A 19,104-nucleotide genomic window follows, 5' to 3' on the forward strand; every position below is an offset into this window, starting at 1 on the left:
AGAGCTGAGCAGAAGCCATCTCCTCAGACACTGGCTCCAGCGGTCCCCACTGCCAGCTGGATTCACTGTCGTGACCTGTCTGAGCCTGGTGGGTCCCTGGATTCGAGACGCCTGTCAAATGCTATGGCCTTTCTGCTGAAATTCAAGTCACAAGGTCTTTCCTGCAGAACGGAGAATGCGGTAATGAGAGCTGGTTAAGATTCTCTCCTAGGCACTTGGTGCCAGGGATGGCCCAGAGGTGGGGACCCTTCCAGGGGATGCTCCAGGGGAGCCCAGGCCTGTCCCAGGGCTCCGCCTTCATGGGTGGGGCTTGGGAAACCCCTCCCCATTCAGAGCCTACCAGGGCTGGACGGGGAAGGGGGGAGGCAGGCAGACAGATGGAGCTGTCAAGCACGTTGGCCTATGGCAGATGTGCAAGAAGCTATATTTCTGTAGTTCTGTCTGCTGGTGAGCGTGCTCTGTGTGAGAACGCCTGCCGCTCTGTAACCCAGAAGCACGGAAGCCAGGCAACTCTTTTATGAACCCATATCCATTATTCTGTCTGGTCTTCCCACCGGGTGAGTGGGACAGCTAGGAGCCTTCCACTCATTCCAAACCCTGGCGCACCACCGGCTGGCAGGGCGGCGCCAGACTGCTGGGGATTGAATTACGGCTCCTTCCTTCCCTACTGCTTCCTTGGGTGAGTAACCTCTGCGTGCCCCCCTTCCTGACCTGTAAAATAAAAGCTGAGAAAGTTTCAGCCTTGTAGGGTTCCAAGGGTGATGATGGGAAATGCCAGCAGAGTCCTTAGCATGGTGCTTTATATACAGTGAATGATGCTCAGTAACAACAGCAGCTATGACTGGCACTGCCACCACCAGGCAATGACACTCTCGATGTTCTGCTGGGGGTAGATTAGCTTAGGACACACCAAACCAAGTAAACCAATTAACAAGAGCATTTCCGAAGCTTCTAAACATTGTGAAGAAAATAAAAGGCGGTTATGGCAGAATTAGGGGTGTTACAAGAGCCCACTTTGGGAAGCAGCACGTGAGTTGATGTCTCTCAGCCTTGGCACTATGGTCATTTTGAGCCAGATAATCCTTCATTGTGGGCACTGTTCTGTGCATTGCAAGAGGCCGAGCAGTTTCCCTGGCCTCTACGTGCTAAATGCTGGCTCCTCCCCTCCTCAGCTGTGACAACCAAACATGTCTCCAGACATTGACATGCGTCCTGGGGAGCAAAAGTGAGCCCTACCGAGAATCATGGAAACAAAAGAGAACTCAGACATGAGAACAGGTGGTGGAGAGATGGACTCTGAACCAGAGGACATGAGAAAGCCTTGACTTTGATTCTAATCCAGGCATTTGCAAGGCTGAGCCGATTCCTGGAAATAAATCTTTCTCACTAAATATGTAGCAGATTCTGTTTCTCTGGAGAACCCTGAGTCAGTGGGAGATCTGGGATGTCCAGCCTTAGCCCGGCTGCCCGTGTCCTCAGGGAGACCCAGCCCCACAGGAGCCAGTTCTTCTGTCCCCCACTACCCACGCCCCCCACTCTCAGCAGGAGTGAGACCCTTGGGCCAATGTGGAAGGCAGCGGGGTGCAGCTGGCTGAGAGAAGACTAGAACTCGGAGACCTAGAGCCGGTGACATGTTTATTGAGGGGCACCTTTTACTGGGGGCCCCTCACAAGCCCCCAGCCACAGAACAAACAGACACAGTAACTTGAAATCCAAACCAGTTGTGCATAAATAGGAGGATGGCAAAGGAAAACGAGAAAAACAAACAAACGTGCAGTTTCCTATGTGAGGGTGACCAAGGGGCAGCGCCATACCCACACCCAGTCTCTTCTCCTTCTGCTCCCACGAGGGGGCTTTCTCCTGCTGTGAACGTCACCTTCAGGCCTGACTCAGCAGCATGCCGCCGCGTGCGGGAAGCCACCTGCCGGTCTCCAGGACAGGCAAGTGAGTCAACAAAACCAACGTGGGTTCTTCTTAAAAATCAAACATACGGAAAAATGCTTCCATGGACCTTTGCACCTCTCAGTTTTGTTGGGTGAACGTGTCCCCGATCCAACCAAAAAAAAAAACCACACTTGAGCACAGGCCTCGAGTCGGGATAAGAACATATTGCACATGGCCCCCCAAGTGGTCCTGAGAGCCCCTTGCTGCAGAAACCCAAATACTGGCTTTTGATCCGAACGATCGCTTGCCTGTCGCTGGTGGTGGCATATACACTATACAGCCCCCTCCCCAAATCCAGTGGGCCTTAGGCACACATTCCACATAATTACCCTTTGTCGTCAGCCAAACTCAACACCGAGCCTGGCTTTAAACTCCAGCACTAGCAGGCAGAGGAGACAAGACCCCTCTCTACCATTCAACAACCTCTTACCTCTGGTCCTACAGGTGAACACAGCATCCAAAACGTGGAATCTTCTGGAACCCAGGGACTGGAAAGTGGTTCTCCCCAACTGCACGCTTTTGAAAAGGGAGCTGTCACCCACTGGTCAGTCCCAAGCCCAGATACAAACCTACAGCCCACGCATGGGACAGGCAGTGTGGCAACCAACATCGTTTTTCTCCAAAGGAACTTTCAAGTATCACGAAATCCCTGATACAGTATGTAAACAAGACTTCCTACTGAACAGAGAGCTAGGTCACTTCGGGAAGCAGCAGCACGTGAAACGTCTAAAAGGGGGGGGGGGTCGACAGTAAAGGCAACACAGCTGGTCCACTGGGCCTCAGAGGGCAGACACGCAGGCCCCACCCACACATGGGCCCCTGCACAGGCCCCCACCCGATCCATTGAGGTCCTGAAAACACGTCGGGCTGCCCCTTGCTCTTCAGTGGTGTAGCTGCCATGAGCAAAGAATGAAGGAGTCTTTGATGCTGAACACCAGACGTGAGTCTGCAGACCGAGTCTGTATCCAGCTCCCAGTCTCCTGGCCTCTCACCAGGAGTTTCTTGATTCTCCAGGCCCCTGCCCCAGGGGGACGGCCACCGGGCCATCCCCCTGCACGGCAGGCTCCCGTGGAAGACGTTTTCCAGAGGAATGCTCTTGGGTGAGGTTTCTCACTGACTGTTTTGCTCTGGGTCCGTTTTATTTAAAAAGAGCACGGACCCTCTCCAATCCAGGGCAATGAGACTCTGCAGGGATGGCCTCCCAGTCACCTTGTTCTGCTGAGCCCCCCTCATCAGCATCCTCTTCCTCTGCCTGGGTCCCCAAGGCCTTCCCGGGTGGCCCAACAGGGCCCTATCTGTCAAAACAGCCCGCAGGGAATGCATGACTCCCGCTGAAGTAGCTGCTTCTGTAGGTGGTGGCGAGGCAGTGCCGGGGCTCGGCTGCGAGGGCCATCTGCATGCTGAGGGAGGCAGGGAGGGGCACGGGGCACACGTCCAGGGGCTGGAGGGAGGGGTATGGGGTGTGGACGGATGAGCCCGTGCCTCCTGAGAGCAGGCTCCCCGAACAGTGGGCCTGCAGTGAGTCCCGATAGGCCAGACACAGGTCCTGCACAGGGGTCTGGAACTGTCCCAGGGCCACCGGCGTCGGCTGGCTGAGGGTGGAGTAAGCGGGTGGCTGGAACAGCATCTGGGTGGGGGCTGGAGACGTGCCGGGCACCATCGCCAAAGCCTGGCTCTTGACTGTGACGGCATCCTTGAGGACATTGTCATAAGCTCTGAAAGGAAAGGACCTGGGTGAGACTCAGAGGGGAAAGGCTGATACCTAAGAGCACCTCCACCTGCCCTGCTAAGTGGGGTCTGTGCGCTTGTGCCTCCCGCACAAACTGCCTAGCCTGTGCTCACTGCCTCCCGCCTGGCCTCAGTTACTGTCCCACAAACCTCAGGCCTGGGATCTCCGCTTGGGTCCAAGTCCTGTAAAGACCTCTTCTGACCCCTCAAGACTAGCCTCGCTGTCCTGCAGTTATTCCGCCCACCCCCCTCACAGTCAACACCCTAGGTGCTAACTTCCAGGTTACTGCCTGGCCCCACGCCATGCAGAGTGTGAGCTCCAACAAGGAGGACCCTGTCTGCTCCTGCGCACTGCTGCGTCCCCACGCCTGGCACAGCGCCTGCCCACAGGGCAGACCTCCGGGCACTCGGATAAGCCCCACCTCCACCTTCAAGGCACTTCCAGCATCTCTGTCCTAGCTGGGTCGCTCCTGAGCTAGAGGATCCCAAGGAAGTTGCCCACGGGGCCTCAGTTTCTCCATCTGTGAAGGGGAACATAAGACGGGGGCCCATGAAGCTTCAGCAGGCCTGGGAAGGGGCTGTCCCAGCACAGCAGCCATGAAGAGGCAGGGCTGGTGGCCGAGAATCCCGGGCCCCTGCCTGCAGCCTGACCAGGCTGCATTCTCTGGCTTTGGGCCGTTCTCAAAGGCAGGGGTTGGAGACAAAGCCCAGAGAGCGGGACTGAGACTTCAGGAAAGTGAGACAAAGGCAGCTATATCTGGAGGCCAAGAGGTGGTTCTTTAGGGATCTAGGCCCGTGTTCATTGGTCCAAACATCTAGGAAATCCTGCCACCTGTCACGTGGAAGAGGGACTGGGTGTGGCCAGGCAGGATCTTTCTGTCCTATCTGTCCTCCTCCCTGAGGTCACTGCTGAGCTCTTTCACCTCTGACGTCAGTTTCATGGGGTTGGGTCTACGAAGCCTTGAAGCATCTTCTCTGATACACTGAACGTTTCCTCCCCGAGATTCCCAAGGAAGCTGTGGCCTCGTAAGTTAAGCCACTCTGGGCTTAGCTGGCTAAGAGGTCAGCTTTGCGGCCACACCTGAAAAAACAGCTTGTAATGAGAGTCCCTCAGTGCGATCCTCCATAAACTGACTGACACACTGGGACTCAGATCAAAGAGCCAGATGCGCAGAAGGCTGTGCACACAACCCCTCTCTCCCTGACCCTAAAACTGTAAACCCAAAGCTGCCCCAAACAGGAAGGACTAACTCCCCACACCCCAGCGCTGGCAGGAGTCCCCATGACCCATGAGATGGGAGACTCTAGCCGGGAGATCCACCATAAGCCTCAGACGTCAAGGAATCGCCTGAGCTAGAGAGGGACTTACACCAGCAGGATCTCGATGCAGGTGCTGAGATGTTCCAGGGAGTAGTTTGAGATCCTCTGCAGGTCTCTGGTCCAGTAGGGAGAAAGCTGAAGGCAAATTCTGGAGGCCCCAACGCAGGCCGCAGCGACCACAGAAGGCTGGAATTTGTAGAAAATATGATCTGAAAGGGAATCAGAGGGGGTCAGCATCGTAACGCTTTGCCCCCCCGGTGCCCTGCCTGCCTGGTGCCCCTTAGAACCGGCAGACAAAACGACTGGGTTCAAAGCTGTTCACTGCTGCGCTGCGCCACCCCCACCAGGCCACACACACGACGAGAGTGCAAACGGCAGCATGTGGAGTTCTTGCATCTTAAACACCTTGGCTGCTCTCAGTCCGGGGTTTCTGATGTCAGCCTAGGGCAGTGACTTTCACAATACGGTCCACAGCTTCTGGGGCTGCAAGGGGCTGCTGACAGGCTGCAATGGGACCACAGAACACCTGTCCTCTCTTTGGTTGTTAGGGATGAATGACATGCCATTTCAGAGGCTACTTATTAAATAGTAGCAAAGCCTGGACCACAGTAGGCACTCAATGGAAACCTGTTGAATCAATGAATGTAAAAATGAATGACTATAGCATTTTGATATCTGTAACTAGAATCGGCACTTGACTTACATTTACTGAGGAATCCTCCCCTGCGTTCCCTAAGTATGAATGACAAATAAAAACTGCCCAAGTAAATAAGATGCACAATGTGAGGCTTTGAAACATGTACACACTGTGAAATCATCTGGGAAACCTTAATGTCCCACACTAGGCTACCTTACAACTTGGCAAAGCTGGCGCTACTGATGAGCAATTTTCCTGAAGGACACCTGGTTATTAGTACACTGCCATGCTGTCTTAAATTGTTTATGCTTTTTGATGACTTCGACCCTTGCCTGTTAAAGTAAGAAATCAGTCAGGGTGGTAGTAAGCTGACGGGCACAGGGTTGGACTTTGCAGGTTCAAATTTTAGCAATGACCTAGAGTATGTTACTCCACCACTTGAGCATCGATTGAGGAAACTGACTTGCACCCAATTAATACTTGATAGCACAACTGCTGACATTGTTAACACATGACCATTTTGGTTTGTGCTTTGCATCAAACTGAGTGGTTGGTTGGTCGACTCAACTGTATCTCTGGCCCAGTATTTTACCTACCACCTAGATTTTAAGATACTGGGAAGAGTGAGATTCACATACAAGTCCCCAAGAGAGGTGACTTCATTGCTAAAGCAGATGCAAACATAACCACCTCCCCCACCCACCTGTATGATGACAGCTCCCCCAGACTGAGCAATCTGTCCTATTAGGTCTGCAGTGTTGCGGGCTACCATAAAAAATTACCAGGCCCTGGCTGGCATAGCTCAGTGGATTGAGCACGGGCCTGCGAACCAGACGATCATGGTTCGATTCCCAGTCAGGGCACATGCCTGGGTTGCAAACCGGTTCCTTGCAGGCCAACTACCAGCAGGGGATGCACAAAAGGCAACCATACATTGATGTTTCTCTCCCTCTCTCCTTCCCCTCTAAAAATAAATAAATAAATAAAATCTTTAAAAAAAAAAAATTACCAGGTGACCACTGTCTGAAGGATACCGGTTCCCTGTAATAAGCTGCTGGTTCTCTTTTACACATGATCAGTAACACAGTGGGCGACTCTTTGTTTATCCCTTGCAAAGTGGGAGTGACTTGGGTGCACGGGCTCCTGGGATGGACATGCACACCCCTTGGCGCCACACAATCCCAGCCCCTGGCTGGGTGGGGAAGGGGTGGCGGGTTCCGACACCAGGCCCCACCTTGCAGGGTGACCTCCAGGAAGTAGTGGGCGTACTCCTTGAGGCACTCTTTGGTCTTGCGGGGGCAGGTGGTGGGCCAGCTGTGGCAGTGCTGGTCCTTCTGGCTGACGGAGGCCAAGAGGTAGTAGTCCAGGAAGTGGGCGGGCGTGGGCAGGCAGAGGTTCCAGCTGAAGGCCTCCAGGAGCAGCAGCTCCGTGCTCAGGAGCTCCTTCTTGGTGAGGGTGAAGTTCTGGCTGCTCAGGATCCTCGTACTGTTTATCTGCTCCAGCTTGGGTACGTGGTCTTCCCTATCCTCGAATTTACCTGTGGGAGAAGCAGAGGTTACTGGGAGTCAGCACCGGCCTGCACCCGGGAATTCAGTAAAGGGCCACCTGAACGTGCCTGGATGGTGCTGGTAGGGAGGCCAGAAGGCCTCACTGCCAAGGGAGGATGAGCACATACACTGGATCTGTCAAACCTGAGCTCCAGCCCCCAAGCCCTCTCACGTCCAGCTGTGTGATCTCACACAGGTATCTCGCCCTCTCTGGGCCTCAGTTCTCTCATCTGTAAAATGGAACCTGGACCTCATGAGGCTTTTGCCAGACGCAATGACAAAGCACACACCCAATGTTCAGCCCAGCATGTGGAACACAGAAGGTTCTCGAGAGTCGTCGTCGCCCACAGTGAGGGCTTGGGGAGTGTGGGGGATGGCTCTCCTGTCTGGTCATAACTAATTCTGGACCCCAGGGCCACTCAGAGGGTCAGATCGTAGTCAGAATGACACTGAACATCTGACCCTGTCCCCCCAGATGTGGAAAAGCCCTTCAATAGCTCCGCCCCCCACCTCAGTACTGAGTTTAAACTCCATCAGTGGGTTTTTAATCTGGGTCCTCTCGGAAATAGAGTGCTTAGGAGGTGAGCCTCGGAAAGACTGGGAGGTGGAGAAGACGGGAGAGGGGAGGAAGCCCAGGGGTGTTCCTGATCAAGTGTGCCACCACCGTGGACAACTAACAGAGCCCGTCCCTAGGAGAAACAAGATGGAACATGAGCCTCGATTCCCATGAGCCTTGTTTCCCTGGGAACCGAGGCTCTGACAGACCAACCCCTGACATTGTCCTCAGCACAGAGAAGCAGCCAGCGGCAGCGGGTGTCAGGGTCACTGAGGGTGCAGGTGCTGGGGCTGCTTGTGGGAAGTGGCAGCCTCCACGGTGGGAGGCTCTGCAGCTGTACACCCCTCGCCGTGGGGAAACCACGCACACCTGGCTGGGGCCTCCGTCACCACAGTTCAGGAGGCATCGTGCTCTCCTGGCCTCCTCTACACAGTGCCTGTCTGGGGCGCCCTTCCCCACCCATGCCCTCTTCATTGGGCCATCCTCACCTCGTTCTCTACCTTCAGAGTCACTGCGCCTCGGAAGCCTTCCCTGACCACAGTCCCCATGCACTGCCCGACCCCACCTCAGCCAGCCGGCCCCGAGTCCTGGCCTCACTCTGGTCACCTGTGGCCTCCAAGCCCAACCTCACTGGGTGCAGAGCAGCTGTGCTCTGAGCACACGTCTGTGCCAGCGCAGGGAACAGCCAGCACAGTGTCCCCACACCTGTGAGCAACCGCCAGCACTTCCGGCCCAGTTCTCACCAGGCTCTCGGGCTTCGCAGGAGAGAGGAGGAGGGAACCACCACAGGCTGCCCTCCCGCAGACCCAGCAGGAAGGCTCAGAAGGCGTCACTGAGAAACGAAACGCCCATGCTGGGAAGCCCGTGGTCCATCTTCTCAGCGAGCCTGATGACATCCACTAGGTGGACGGAGGTGGCAGGACGTGAACCTCTGGTCTTGGACGGGGGGGCGGGGACGCGGGGGTGCTGAGCGAGTGGGAATGACACAGCGAGGAGCAGAGACAATGGCTGACCTGTTCCCGTGCAGTGCACGCCCCCAGCCCTATCTCCAAAACACACACCTTCCCTCGTCATCACACTCGGGAGCGACTCAGGCAGGGAAAGGCAAGGTCAATGCTGCCCAGGGGGAAGAGCCTCATGTACAGCTGAAGTCCTGGGCTGGGGCCTGGCTGACCAGGCTTAGCCTCATCATAACCGCCAATGGCCTCCACCCCCAAGTGTTGGACCCAGCCCCATGGAACTGGGACCCTCTCCAGCTGAGAGTGTCGGTCCCCTCACCCATCGACCATGTGTCCTCCAGAGCTCAGAGGCCACTGGAGGTCATCAAGGCACTTCTGGCACTGAGACTGCTTGTTTAACACTGATTATCAATATTCCCGGCCAGCAGGTCATGAACAGGTCTAAACCCCCTGAGGACAGGAACCATGTCCCACCCATTCGCTGCTGTGCCCCCGCGTCCCAGCAGTCCCTAGCACATAGCAGGTGCCCAACGAATGTTCCTTCAGAGAAGGAATCATTCTCTTTGGACAGTGAAATTTCAGGCCATTTGACTCATGATCTCAGATTATCTGTGTGCCCTAACTCTTTTCTCTTGATCACGTATTCGTCGTGCAGTTTTCACAGGTACCAGATAGATGTACGCTCTTCCCAGGAGCAGACGGTGGCTTGGTGAAGGGCACAGTCCCGGCAGAAACGTGCATCGTGCTGGGGGGCGGGGGGGGGTGGCGCAGTGAGAGCCTTTCACAGCACTGCAGGCAGCCAGCAGCCCACTCCGCCAGGCAGATGTGCTCAGTCAGCTAGTTTCCTCCCTGTCTTTGGTGCCTTTCAAATCTTTCAGAGCTCTCCTTTCCCCACAACCACCAGGCCAAGAGGATTATTACCCTGACGTGGAGGCAGCCATGGTGACTGAGTCTGAATTCACGTCTGGCTTCTCAGGGATCCACTAAGCCACAGGCCAGAGCCAGGCAGAGGGAGGGGGTGATTCCTCAACGTGTTGGCTCTGAACCTAACAGCACTGAACTGGACAGGCCTCTCATTCCCTGCCTAGGAAGATGACGCCCCAGGGCAAGAAGAAATGGCCACGCAGAATGGAAAGGGTTCATGTGGCCAGCACACAGGGCTGCGTGGGGTCCTGTGCTAGGCCAGGCAGTGGGCTTTGTGCTGGACACGCCCAAGATCCTCCCAGGCAGGTTCTGTTCAGATCCCCAGAGACTCAGAGAAAAGGCTCTGAGAACTCAGCTCCACCCTTAGGAGCAACCCACAGCCTCTGCTCCTAACTGCTGGCCAGACACTCCCAGCTTAGTGGCTATTCCCCAGCACAAAACATTTCACAGCCAGAAAAGATTTTATGAGCTTCCTGGTGTTGCACGTGCCTGGCAGACATTTCCTCCCCTCCTCCGGTGACCGGGAGGGGGGGCCAGTCCTTTGTCCCCAGCGCCGCCACCACCAAGCACCGCCACTCAGCTGCCTGCTTCTTATCGACAAGACAAACGGCACAGACAACAGATGCCTGGGAGTCTTCAATGCAGACCCACCCCCCCACAGGCGGGTCCCCCCCCCGGGGAGCCCCCCAGGGACACAAGGGGCAGAAGTCCAAGTCTTTCCAAGCCAGACAAGAGCCACAGACTCCCTTCAACTTGTTCGATGTACCTGGAAATTTTTCAAATCCACAGAAAAGATGAATGAATTGAAATGACCCTTCACCCAGATTCACTAACTGCTTCACCCACGTTTGGGGTGTGTGTGTGCACAAGCGTGTATGTAAATGTTGGTTCTGTTCAATCATTTCTAGTGCAGTTGTGGCTGGGACGTGCCCCCTACACACGTGCGTCAGCATCTATCCCGGAGGCCACTTTCCTCCATAATCACAATGCCACCAGCGATCCTAAGCACGTCAGCATTAATGCAAGAACACTGCCTAATATTCAATCCATATTTCACTTCCTGCAAGGATCCTAAAAATGTCTTTTATAACCTTTTTTCTTTCTTAAGATACAGGACCCAACAAGGCTCACATATGGTATCTGTTATGTCTCTTTAGTCCCATTGTTTCTTTGTTTTTCATGACACTGACTCTTTGGATGAATCTAGGGCAGTTGTCTTGTTAAAAGAGAGAGAGAGAGAGAGAGAGAGAGAGAGACTGGAAGGCTGGCTTCCTATTCTGGACAGTCTGATGGCTTCCTCATAATCAAACAGTTTGGGCCAGAAAACGATAGAGATGTTGTTTTGTGTTTCTTACTGGGCCACATCAGGAATTACGGAATGTCAAGTCTATCCCGGCAACAGCCATGCTGCATTTGATCGACAGGTTAAGGTAGGGCCACCAGGTCTCTCCCTTTTAAAGGGACCGTTTTCCTGTGAAATTAATGAGCAGACTGGGAGGTATCACCTTGGGACTCTGAATATCCTGTTTCTCAAAAACCTTCAATAGTTTGACATTCACAGATGATCTGCACTCTTCTGAGTAAATTACCACATTGATTTCGCCCTTCCATCTATATTTTTCTTTTTGGATGATCACTTTGGCCCCAGTGTGAACAGCAGGTGCCCTATCCACATACCCTAACCATGAGAAACAATCCGAACCCTATCGGAGCACTCACCCTGGGTCTGAGAGGCCACGCACACCCGTGGGAGCCCTTAGTGTTGGTGGCAGGTAGCGAGGGTGAAACCTGCAATGGACACCTTTTCAGACCCTCTTTGCTCACCTGGCTGATGGCCCGCCAGCCCCGCCCCCAGGGCGCCTGGGTGATTCTGGACAGGTCACACAATGAGCTGACGGAAACTTTCTTTTTTCCTTGCATTTCAGGATAGTGTTTTCAGTACTTTCAACTTCTGACAAAATACAGTACGTTAAAAAAAATTAAATATATCGAGTTTGTCTACTGCTCCCAGGCGTTTTTAAAAACAATTTTCATTTTCTGTCTAACAAAAGTAAACTCTCATTTTTTCATATCTAGGCTCAGAGTTCTAGGATATTCCTAAAAAAAGTAAACCATAATAATGTAACCAGAAATTAAAAAATGTTAAGATGGTTCAAAGTAACAAAACTATAACTGACAGTGCTAATGAGCACCTGCCCTAAACTTACACGTTAAAGGTTTCCCTCAATGAGTGGATCTCAATAGATTTTTGGGGGGGTTGTTGCTAACAGCACCCCATTTACCTGAAACACACCCAAGGACTTCATTATATTCAAGAAAAGAGCCTAAAATACTTAGGCTTAAACTCAACCGCACACTCAGCCGCGGTGGTAAGACACTGCCCAGCCAGCAGGCCCAGGAGGGGAACGCCTCCACTGGCTCCTTCCCCCCTTCACCTGGATAGTTCAGCGGCATTCAGCACATTCACACCGTTGGGTACCTCATCTCCAGAACTCTTCATCTGGCCAAACTCACTGCAGACCCGCGAGACAATCACTCCCGCCCCCGGCCCCCGACACCAGGTAGACACCAGGTAGACACCAGGTAACCGCCATTCTATTTTCTGTCTCTCTGAACTGACTACTCTGAGCCCTGGCCTTGCTTCTCCCACCGACCGTCCTAGTGATCAAGCCTTATTTGGCCCGAACAGGATTTCCTGGCTTGTCTGAATGAGGGCCAAGGAAAATGATACTCTTAATGGCTTAAATGAGACANCTCTTCATCTGGCCAAACTGACACTGCAGACCCGCGAGACAATCACTCCCGCCCCCGGCCCCCGACACCAGGTAGACACCAGGTAACCGCCATTCTATTTTCTGTCTCTCTGAACTGACTACTCTGAGCCCTGGCCTTGCTTCTCCCACCGACCGTCCTAGTGATCAAGCCTTATTTGGCCCGAACAGGATTTCCTGGCTTGTCTGAATGAGGGCCAAGGAAAACGATACTCTTAATGGCTTAAATGAGACAAACAAAAACAGGCCTTATGTTGGGAAATTTTTAAAATACCAAAAAAATAAGAGAAAATATTGTAAGGAATCCTCACGGATGCATTTCCACCTGCTCTATCATCTGCATTTACATGGCCTTTATTTTATTTTATTATTTTTTATTTATTGAGTTCAGAGAAGAGAGGGGGAGTAGGGGGTAGGGAGGGAGAGAGAAAGAGACATCAATTTGTTGTTCCACTTATTCCTGCGTTCATTGGTTGGTTCTTACACGTGCCCTGACCAGGGATCAAACCCGCAAACTTGGCATAGCAGGACGATGCTCTAATCAACTGAGCTACCCAGCGAGGGTAGAACTAGCTTTTACGGCAACATGTGGCTATTTTTCCTTCCTTAAAAAAAGTGTGACACCTTTAAAAACAGGCAAAGCTACTGACCAGGCTCTGCTGGACACCCAGGGTAGATGCTACAGTGGCTCCAGCCTCCTCCCCCTAGACTGTGACCTTGAACTCCACCCTCCTGCTGGTGGTTCCAAGGTTCCCAGAGAAGGAGATAAAGGAGAGCATGGGGTCCAAAGCCTTTCCCAGATAGACCTTCCCCACTGGGGTGGGCCTTCCCAAGGTCGCACAGCTAATTAGCAAGAGGCAGAGAACACCAGGATGTGAGCTCCAGAGGGCTGGGCAGCTGCAGCCAGGATTCCCCGTGCTCCCCTGAAGCCCCACAGGCTCCTGAAACTCCAGGCTGCCCCCAGGGAGGGCAAGCCTCCGAGGACCTGCTTGCTGTGTCCTACACAAGCCACTCTATTCATTCTGAAAACAACCAGCAGGCCGGAGGCAGGGAGTGTTTTCCACGTTAATCAGCAGCTCCGAAAGGTGGAGCCGCCCCCATCATCCAGCCGGCTGGCGAGGGGCCAAGTAAAATGCAGGGTCCGGCTGTGTGCTCCGCGAGCACGGGACCCCATCTGCCTTGAAGAGCATTCCACACCTCCGTCACCTGGCACAGCATCTGGCACGACAACGGTAACAGTTAGACAGATACACGGCTCCACAAGTGCAGAGCTTTCTACAGTGCAAGTGCAGTATAGTCACGCGGGTCCCTGAAATCCCAGCCTCTCCACAATGAGGGTTTCTGTCTGGGGGCGGAATTCCCGTGGATGAGGGGGTCTGGCCAGTTGCAGCCCCGCCCCCACGCAACTGCCCCATTCTCCACCAACGCTCGTCTTCAGCTTCCCCTCTGCTCACGCCCCCACGCAACTGCCCCATTCTCCACCAACGCTCGTCTTCAGCTTCCCCTCTGCTCACGCTTGTGGAGTCGGTCCCAGAGCCTGTCCGTGAAGGCGCTGTGTGATCAACAGGGCATCGTTTTCTCTTCCAGTGATGGAAATGAAGTTGAAGACAGAGTCTCTACTGGTGTGCTTCCTACAGTGAAGGACCAGCCAGCGTTTCATCAAAAAACAAAGAACTCTTAGCCCTGGCTGGAGTAGCTCAGTGGATTGAGCGCGGGCCTGCGAACCAGACGATCGCGGTTCGATTCCCAGCCAGGGCAGATGCCTAGGTTGCAGGCCGGTCCTTTGCAGGCCAACTACCAGCAGGGGACGCACAAAAGGCAACCATACATTAATGTTTCTCTCCCTCTCTCTTTCCCCTCTAAAGATATATAAATAAATAAAATCTTTAAAAAAAAAAAGAAATGTTTAAAAAAACAAAGAACTCTTTGGCGTCTTATAGTTATCAGAGGAAGGGTGCTTCCTGCCTATTCCCCAAAGGTGCGTTGCTCATACGTCCAGCAGACAAAGGCCCTTCCAAGGAACCAGGAGACAGATTTTGAGCAAGCTGACAGAGAAGGCAGGAAAGGACTCTGAGGCCAGCACCCCCGAAAGGCCGTTTCGCTTCCTGATGTGGCACAGAAGGGCAGAGCACACAGAGGATGGCCCTCCTGGGTTCCGGGAGGCGGGGCCACCCATCAGCTGTGTGGTCTGGGGCAAGTCTGGGGCCTATGCACCGTGAATGACAGAGGAAGACAGAGAACCTGGTGAGGATGGCACAGGACTCGGCATGCTGAGAAGGGCGCTCAGCGCTCTGCAGACACTGGAACGCACTCTGCTTTGTACCCCTCTGCAGGATTCAGGACCAACCAAGCAATCTTCATCACAGGTTCAAGGACAGATCTGTTTCTTGGTAGGATTTCATGAAGGGGAGAGAACCAGAGCAAGCAAACCCTCCAGCTCTAAGACAGTGTTTTTATGGCCGTCTTCAGGGAAGAGAGGGGCTGCAAGACCACGGAGTAGGGCGGGGCTGGGGGGGGAGCCCGGAGAGACCCAGCTACTCCGCCTTAGAACACCTGCTGCAGGCTCAGCCAAAATCTTCACTACCCCAGGGACCCGGAGGTCACAGAATGTCCTGGGGAAACTGGCTCCAATCTCAGCCATGCCTGGCTTCAGGGGCCCACTGGGTTGGTCTGGTGCCTTCCCAGGCTGAGCTCACTGCCCTCCTCAGGAAACAACAAGCGCCCTTCCTGGACCTCACTCCTTCCTCTTGAAAGCAAGGCTGCAACTCTGGTCTCTGGGACAGAGTAGCCCTCGACAGATACTGAAAGAATGAATGAATGAACACACATTTCACACAGGCTGAGTCAATTCCTGAGTACAACTTCGGAAACAGGCTAGAGACGAGACTGGGCCTTTTTTTCTTTCAAGAGGAAACTGAAAACGCCTCCCAGGTCAGAGGTGGCACCCAGCCAGCTGGGTCACACACTGGCTTCCCTTCTGCCTGTCTCAGGCTGCAGGAACTGGTGCGGTGACTTCACGCGGTGGCCTCAGCAAATCTCTGGCTCCTCCTGTGCTCCTCTTCATAAGGGACCCAAATAATTTCACTGACTGTCTAAAAGCAGGGGCCATGGGGCAGGCACAATATGTCATATAGATAGCTGACATTTGGAGCCAGGGTGGAGCAAGGGCTTTGTGCAGAGAAGCAGAGTTGTCTCCTGCGACAAAGGTCACTGCCGAGCAGGACGTTTACACCTATCTGGCAGTGGCTGCTCTAGACCAGGCCTTGTGAGGCCGTGGTTTCAGGAAGGGCAGAATGCGAGAGCAGTGCCAAAGGCATGGGCATCACGGGACCTGGGTCCTTTGTTCCAACCTCTGCCGGGAGCAGCAAGGGCAAGGAGAGGCGATTGTGGCCACCTCTGTCCAGGTTAGAAGGGGAGCCGCTTCCAGACACCAGACTGGCTCCTGAGGGCTGAAGTTCTCACCCAGGTCAGCTAATGTGGCTCAGAAGGCAAGAGCTGGGGTCTCCCAGCAGCCTCTCCAGGGCTGGCCAAGGCTTCCTGCTGCAGCTACAAAAGGAAGTGAAATCTACAAGACAAAGGCGGCCACTGATGTTATTAGTAGCCGAGAACAAAGACTCAGGGACAGCCAGGCTGGGTCCCCATCCTAGCCATGTACCCTGGGGCCAGTTACTTAACTTACTTGGCCTCAGTTTCCTCCCCAGTCAACTGGGGAAAATACTGCTGCCTACTATTGGGTTGGCCAAAAATTCCATTATGTTTTTCCCATAAAATAAAAGACACACCTTCTATTTTTACCAATAACTTGACTGATTTGGATATTTTGACTAGTTGGCTATCTCGCACTGTTGGCCTCTAGTGGCTAGGGGCCAGGGGTGCTGCTGAACATCTTCCAATGCATAAGACAGGCCACAGCAAAAAATTACTTGGCCAAAATGTCACTCGTACCAAGAAATTTCCAAATGACTTTTGACTTGTTTGATCAGTTACAGCGCCTTCTCCATACACTGAACAAATCTTTTTTTTGCATTTCAGCTGTGTTTTTACCTTTCTTGAAATAATAAAGCATAATACACCAAAAATGTTGTGTATTTTCTTCCACCTTCAATATTAAAATGGCTGCTCAGAAATTCACCAATTTTGATAGGTTTTTAAAAAATGCACACTGATATGACAGCTGTCACAATACAATCGAACAAAAGCGTTTTGAATGACAACAAGGACAACTAGGCACTATTAGAGCCATCATATGGAAAAAACTAACCTAATTTATTTTATTTTTTATATATTTTTAAATATGTGTTTTTATAGTCAGGATATATTTTAAAGATTTTATTTATTTATGTATCTTTAGAGGGGAAGGAGAAAGGGAGAGAAACATCAATGTATGGTTGCCTTTCGTGCGTCCCCTTGCTGGGTGGGAACTGGCCTACAGGGAACCAGCCTGCAACCCAGGAATGTGCCCTGCCTGGGAATCGAACCGTGAAAACTAACCTAATTTTTAAGGCAATCCAATCCACAGAATTGTTATGAGGAGTAAATGAGTAAACCCCATGCAAAGAACTCAGACCACTGATTAAATATTAGCCATTCCATGATCACTGAGGCCGGAATCTGTCCCCCACCCTCAAATTCTGAGTATATCTAAAAAAAAGTACTGAGTTTGCAACTAACTTTTATTCTTTATACTTTTTTCTACATTCTAATTTTCTGCAAGAAACACATATTACTCTCCTGCTGAGGAAAAACAGCTTAAACTTCACAGAAGACAAGCCACCACGGATGGGACCCTCCAAGCCAGAACTGGCAGGATAATAAATGCCAAAAATGGTTCCAGAACACGGGTCTGCCCTAGTCCAAGACTAGCCTGCCATAAATCTGCTTTACAAGTGCCCACAGGTCAGAGGTATCAGACTTTCCTAGAAGCGTTCCAGAAACCCAGCATGCCAGTGACAAAGAAGAGACTTCCTGTCTAGACACTGAGACACTTATAATTAAAACGAAGACTTCGGAAGCAGGGAGAGAGGCAGGCTCCCTGAAGGTAGTCTCAGAAATTCAAGCAAACACAACCACCATAAAAACAACCTCTCCTCTCACCACTCAGGGTATATAACGAGCTGGTGTATTTCCTTCGGGTCTGAAATTGGATTTAAAACCAGCTGAAGCTGCCTCGCTGGTACCAGCGCTGACTGGCCACTGGGGAACCTGGAGAAGGGCAGACTGTTGTGATCCTGGCAGTGAACTCTCCACTGTGTGGAGACTCCTGGGCGAGGCAAGGACCAGCTACAATCCCAGGGCCAAGGGACCTAATGAATAAAGGACTCCAGTGCCTGCTTCCACATCAGCAATAGCAGGAAATGGGCATACTGCAATCCTGGCTGTGAACAGGGGACACGGTACTACCAGACACAAGTACTCACTGCAGGTAGGGTTCAAGGTTATAGCAAATAAAAAGCAGCAAAAACAAATGCCTGGCTCCAGCAGCCACACCGCACACAGCACGGAGAGCGGATGCGGCGCCTGGCGTCCTTGTCCCGGTTGCTTTCCCGCTCACCGTGTGGGCCAGGCTCTTCTCCCAACAGGAAGGGCACTTGGGTTTTTCTCAGAAGGGCAATTAGCTTATTCTTGGCATACACCCAGAGGCTGCTGGCAGAGCCTGGATTGAAGGCTGCTTCTTTAGGATGGGGACTTGGTCTGTGTTGGGCTCCCGTCTCCAGGCTCAGCACACAGTAGGTACATGGGTGCGAAATGAATCATCTTCAGTGACAGAGACCCCGCATTCCTTCCGCTCACCACCATCTCCCCAGGGCTGAACACAGCACCTGGCATACAGCAGAGGTCAAACGGACGTTTTTGAATGATTTACTTGTGTGGGGTCAAGGGCTCCTGAGCACACTGCACATTCAATTAACTCATGCCTCCACAAAAGAGCAAACAACAAACAAACAAACAAAAAACCCACCCTCAGAGCCCAGAACCCCAGTCCCTGCACACACAGGCCTGTGCAGTAGACTGCTAAGACAAACTGTACCACCTCCCGCCCAGCCAGCTGCCTGACGGGGCTGGAAACCCTCCCTGTGACAGAGCACTAATTGCCAGTCTGCAGAGCCGGCAACAGGAGTTGGAACATCACCCTGTCCTCGCCCCCTGTGCTGTGACCCTGCAGCCCCGACCCTGGATTTGCGCACAGTGGGGCCCTAATGGGACAGACCCCCTTTTCCAGTCCACCCTGTGCTGGGGTGGCCTCCAGGGCGCTGCCACCAACGAGAAGGTTTCCCCATCCCGTTGCAGCAACTTTCGGAGGACACAATCAATGACGGTCCCTTCACGGCACATACCCAACATAAGCCCCATCCTGACTTCGGAAACGTGAAACCGTGGCTGGGAAGAAATGCCGTATTCCTCCCGGGCACTGCTGCATGAGACGCAAAGAGCTGTTAAACCATCGCTTGCCTGGTGGCAGCTATGTTTCCTTGCAGATTTGGGTTTACTCCTGTAAGGAAACCTCACGCTCTGTCCGAAATACACCCCTGAAAAAGGCCGCCTGGAAAAATCGCCCCCTCCCCCCCTCAGATGCTGCTTACACCTGCCCAGAGGCATCTCAAGCATCCCCAGCATGAAGAGCCGGTGGGCTTCACCTCCCCAGGGATGGGAGACAGCGCCATCCTTCATACTTTCCAACAGAGTAAAAGTAAGACCGCTTTCAGGTTTCCAAAATCTC

At 53.0% G+C, this 19,104-nt stretch overlaps 1 protein-coding gene across 2 annotated transcripts in view; it reads right to left on the reverse strand.

Annotated features, from left to right (window-relative positions):
• Positions 1 to 1,622: 1,622 nt before the first annotated feature.
• Positions 1,623 to 19,104, reverse strand: part of CCNJL (cyclin J like) — a 49,478-nt gene continuing 31,996 nt past the window's right edge. For both annotated transcript variants that reach the window (XM_037064546.1, XM_037065286.1), the window contains exons 4-6: positions 6,864 to 7,166; positions 5,042 to 5,201; positions 1,623 to 3,659 (exon numbers count right to left, since the gene is read on the reverse strand). In XM_037064546.1, coding sequence (XP_036920441.1) covers positions 3,236 to 3,659; positions 5,042 to 5,201; positions 6,864 to 7,166 — 887 coding nt within the window. In that variant the 3' untranslated portion in view covers positions 1,623 to 3,235. The remainder of the gene's footprint in view (positions 3,660 to 5,041; positions 5,202 to 6,863; positions 7,167 to 19,104) is intronic.

The sequence above is a fragment of the Sturnira hondurensis genome, unplaced genomic scaffold (assembly GCF_014824575.4).
Source record: "Sturnira hondurensis isolate 20B ecotype Veracruz unplaced genomic scaffold, ASM1482457v3 Scaffold0000022, whole genome shotgun sequence".
Taxonomy (NCBI): domain Eukaryota; kingdom Metazoa; phylum Chordata; class Mammalia; order Chiroptera; family Phyllostomidae; genus Sturnira; species Sturnira hondurensis.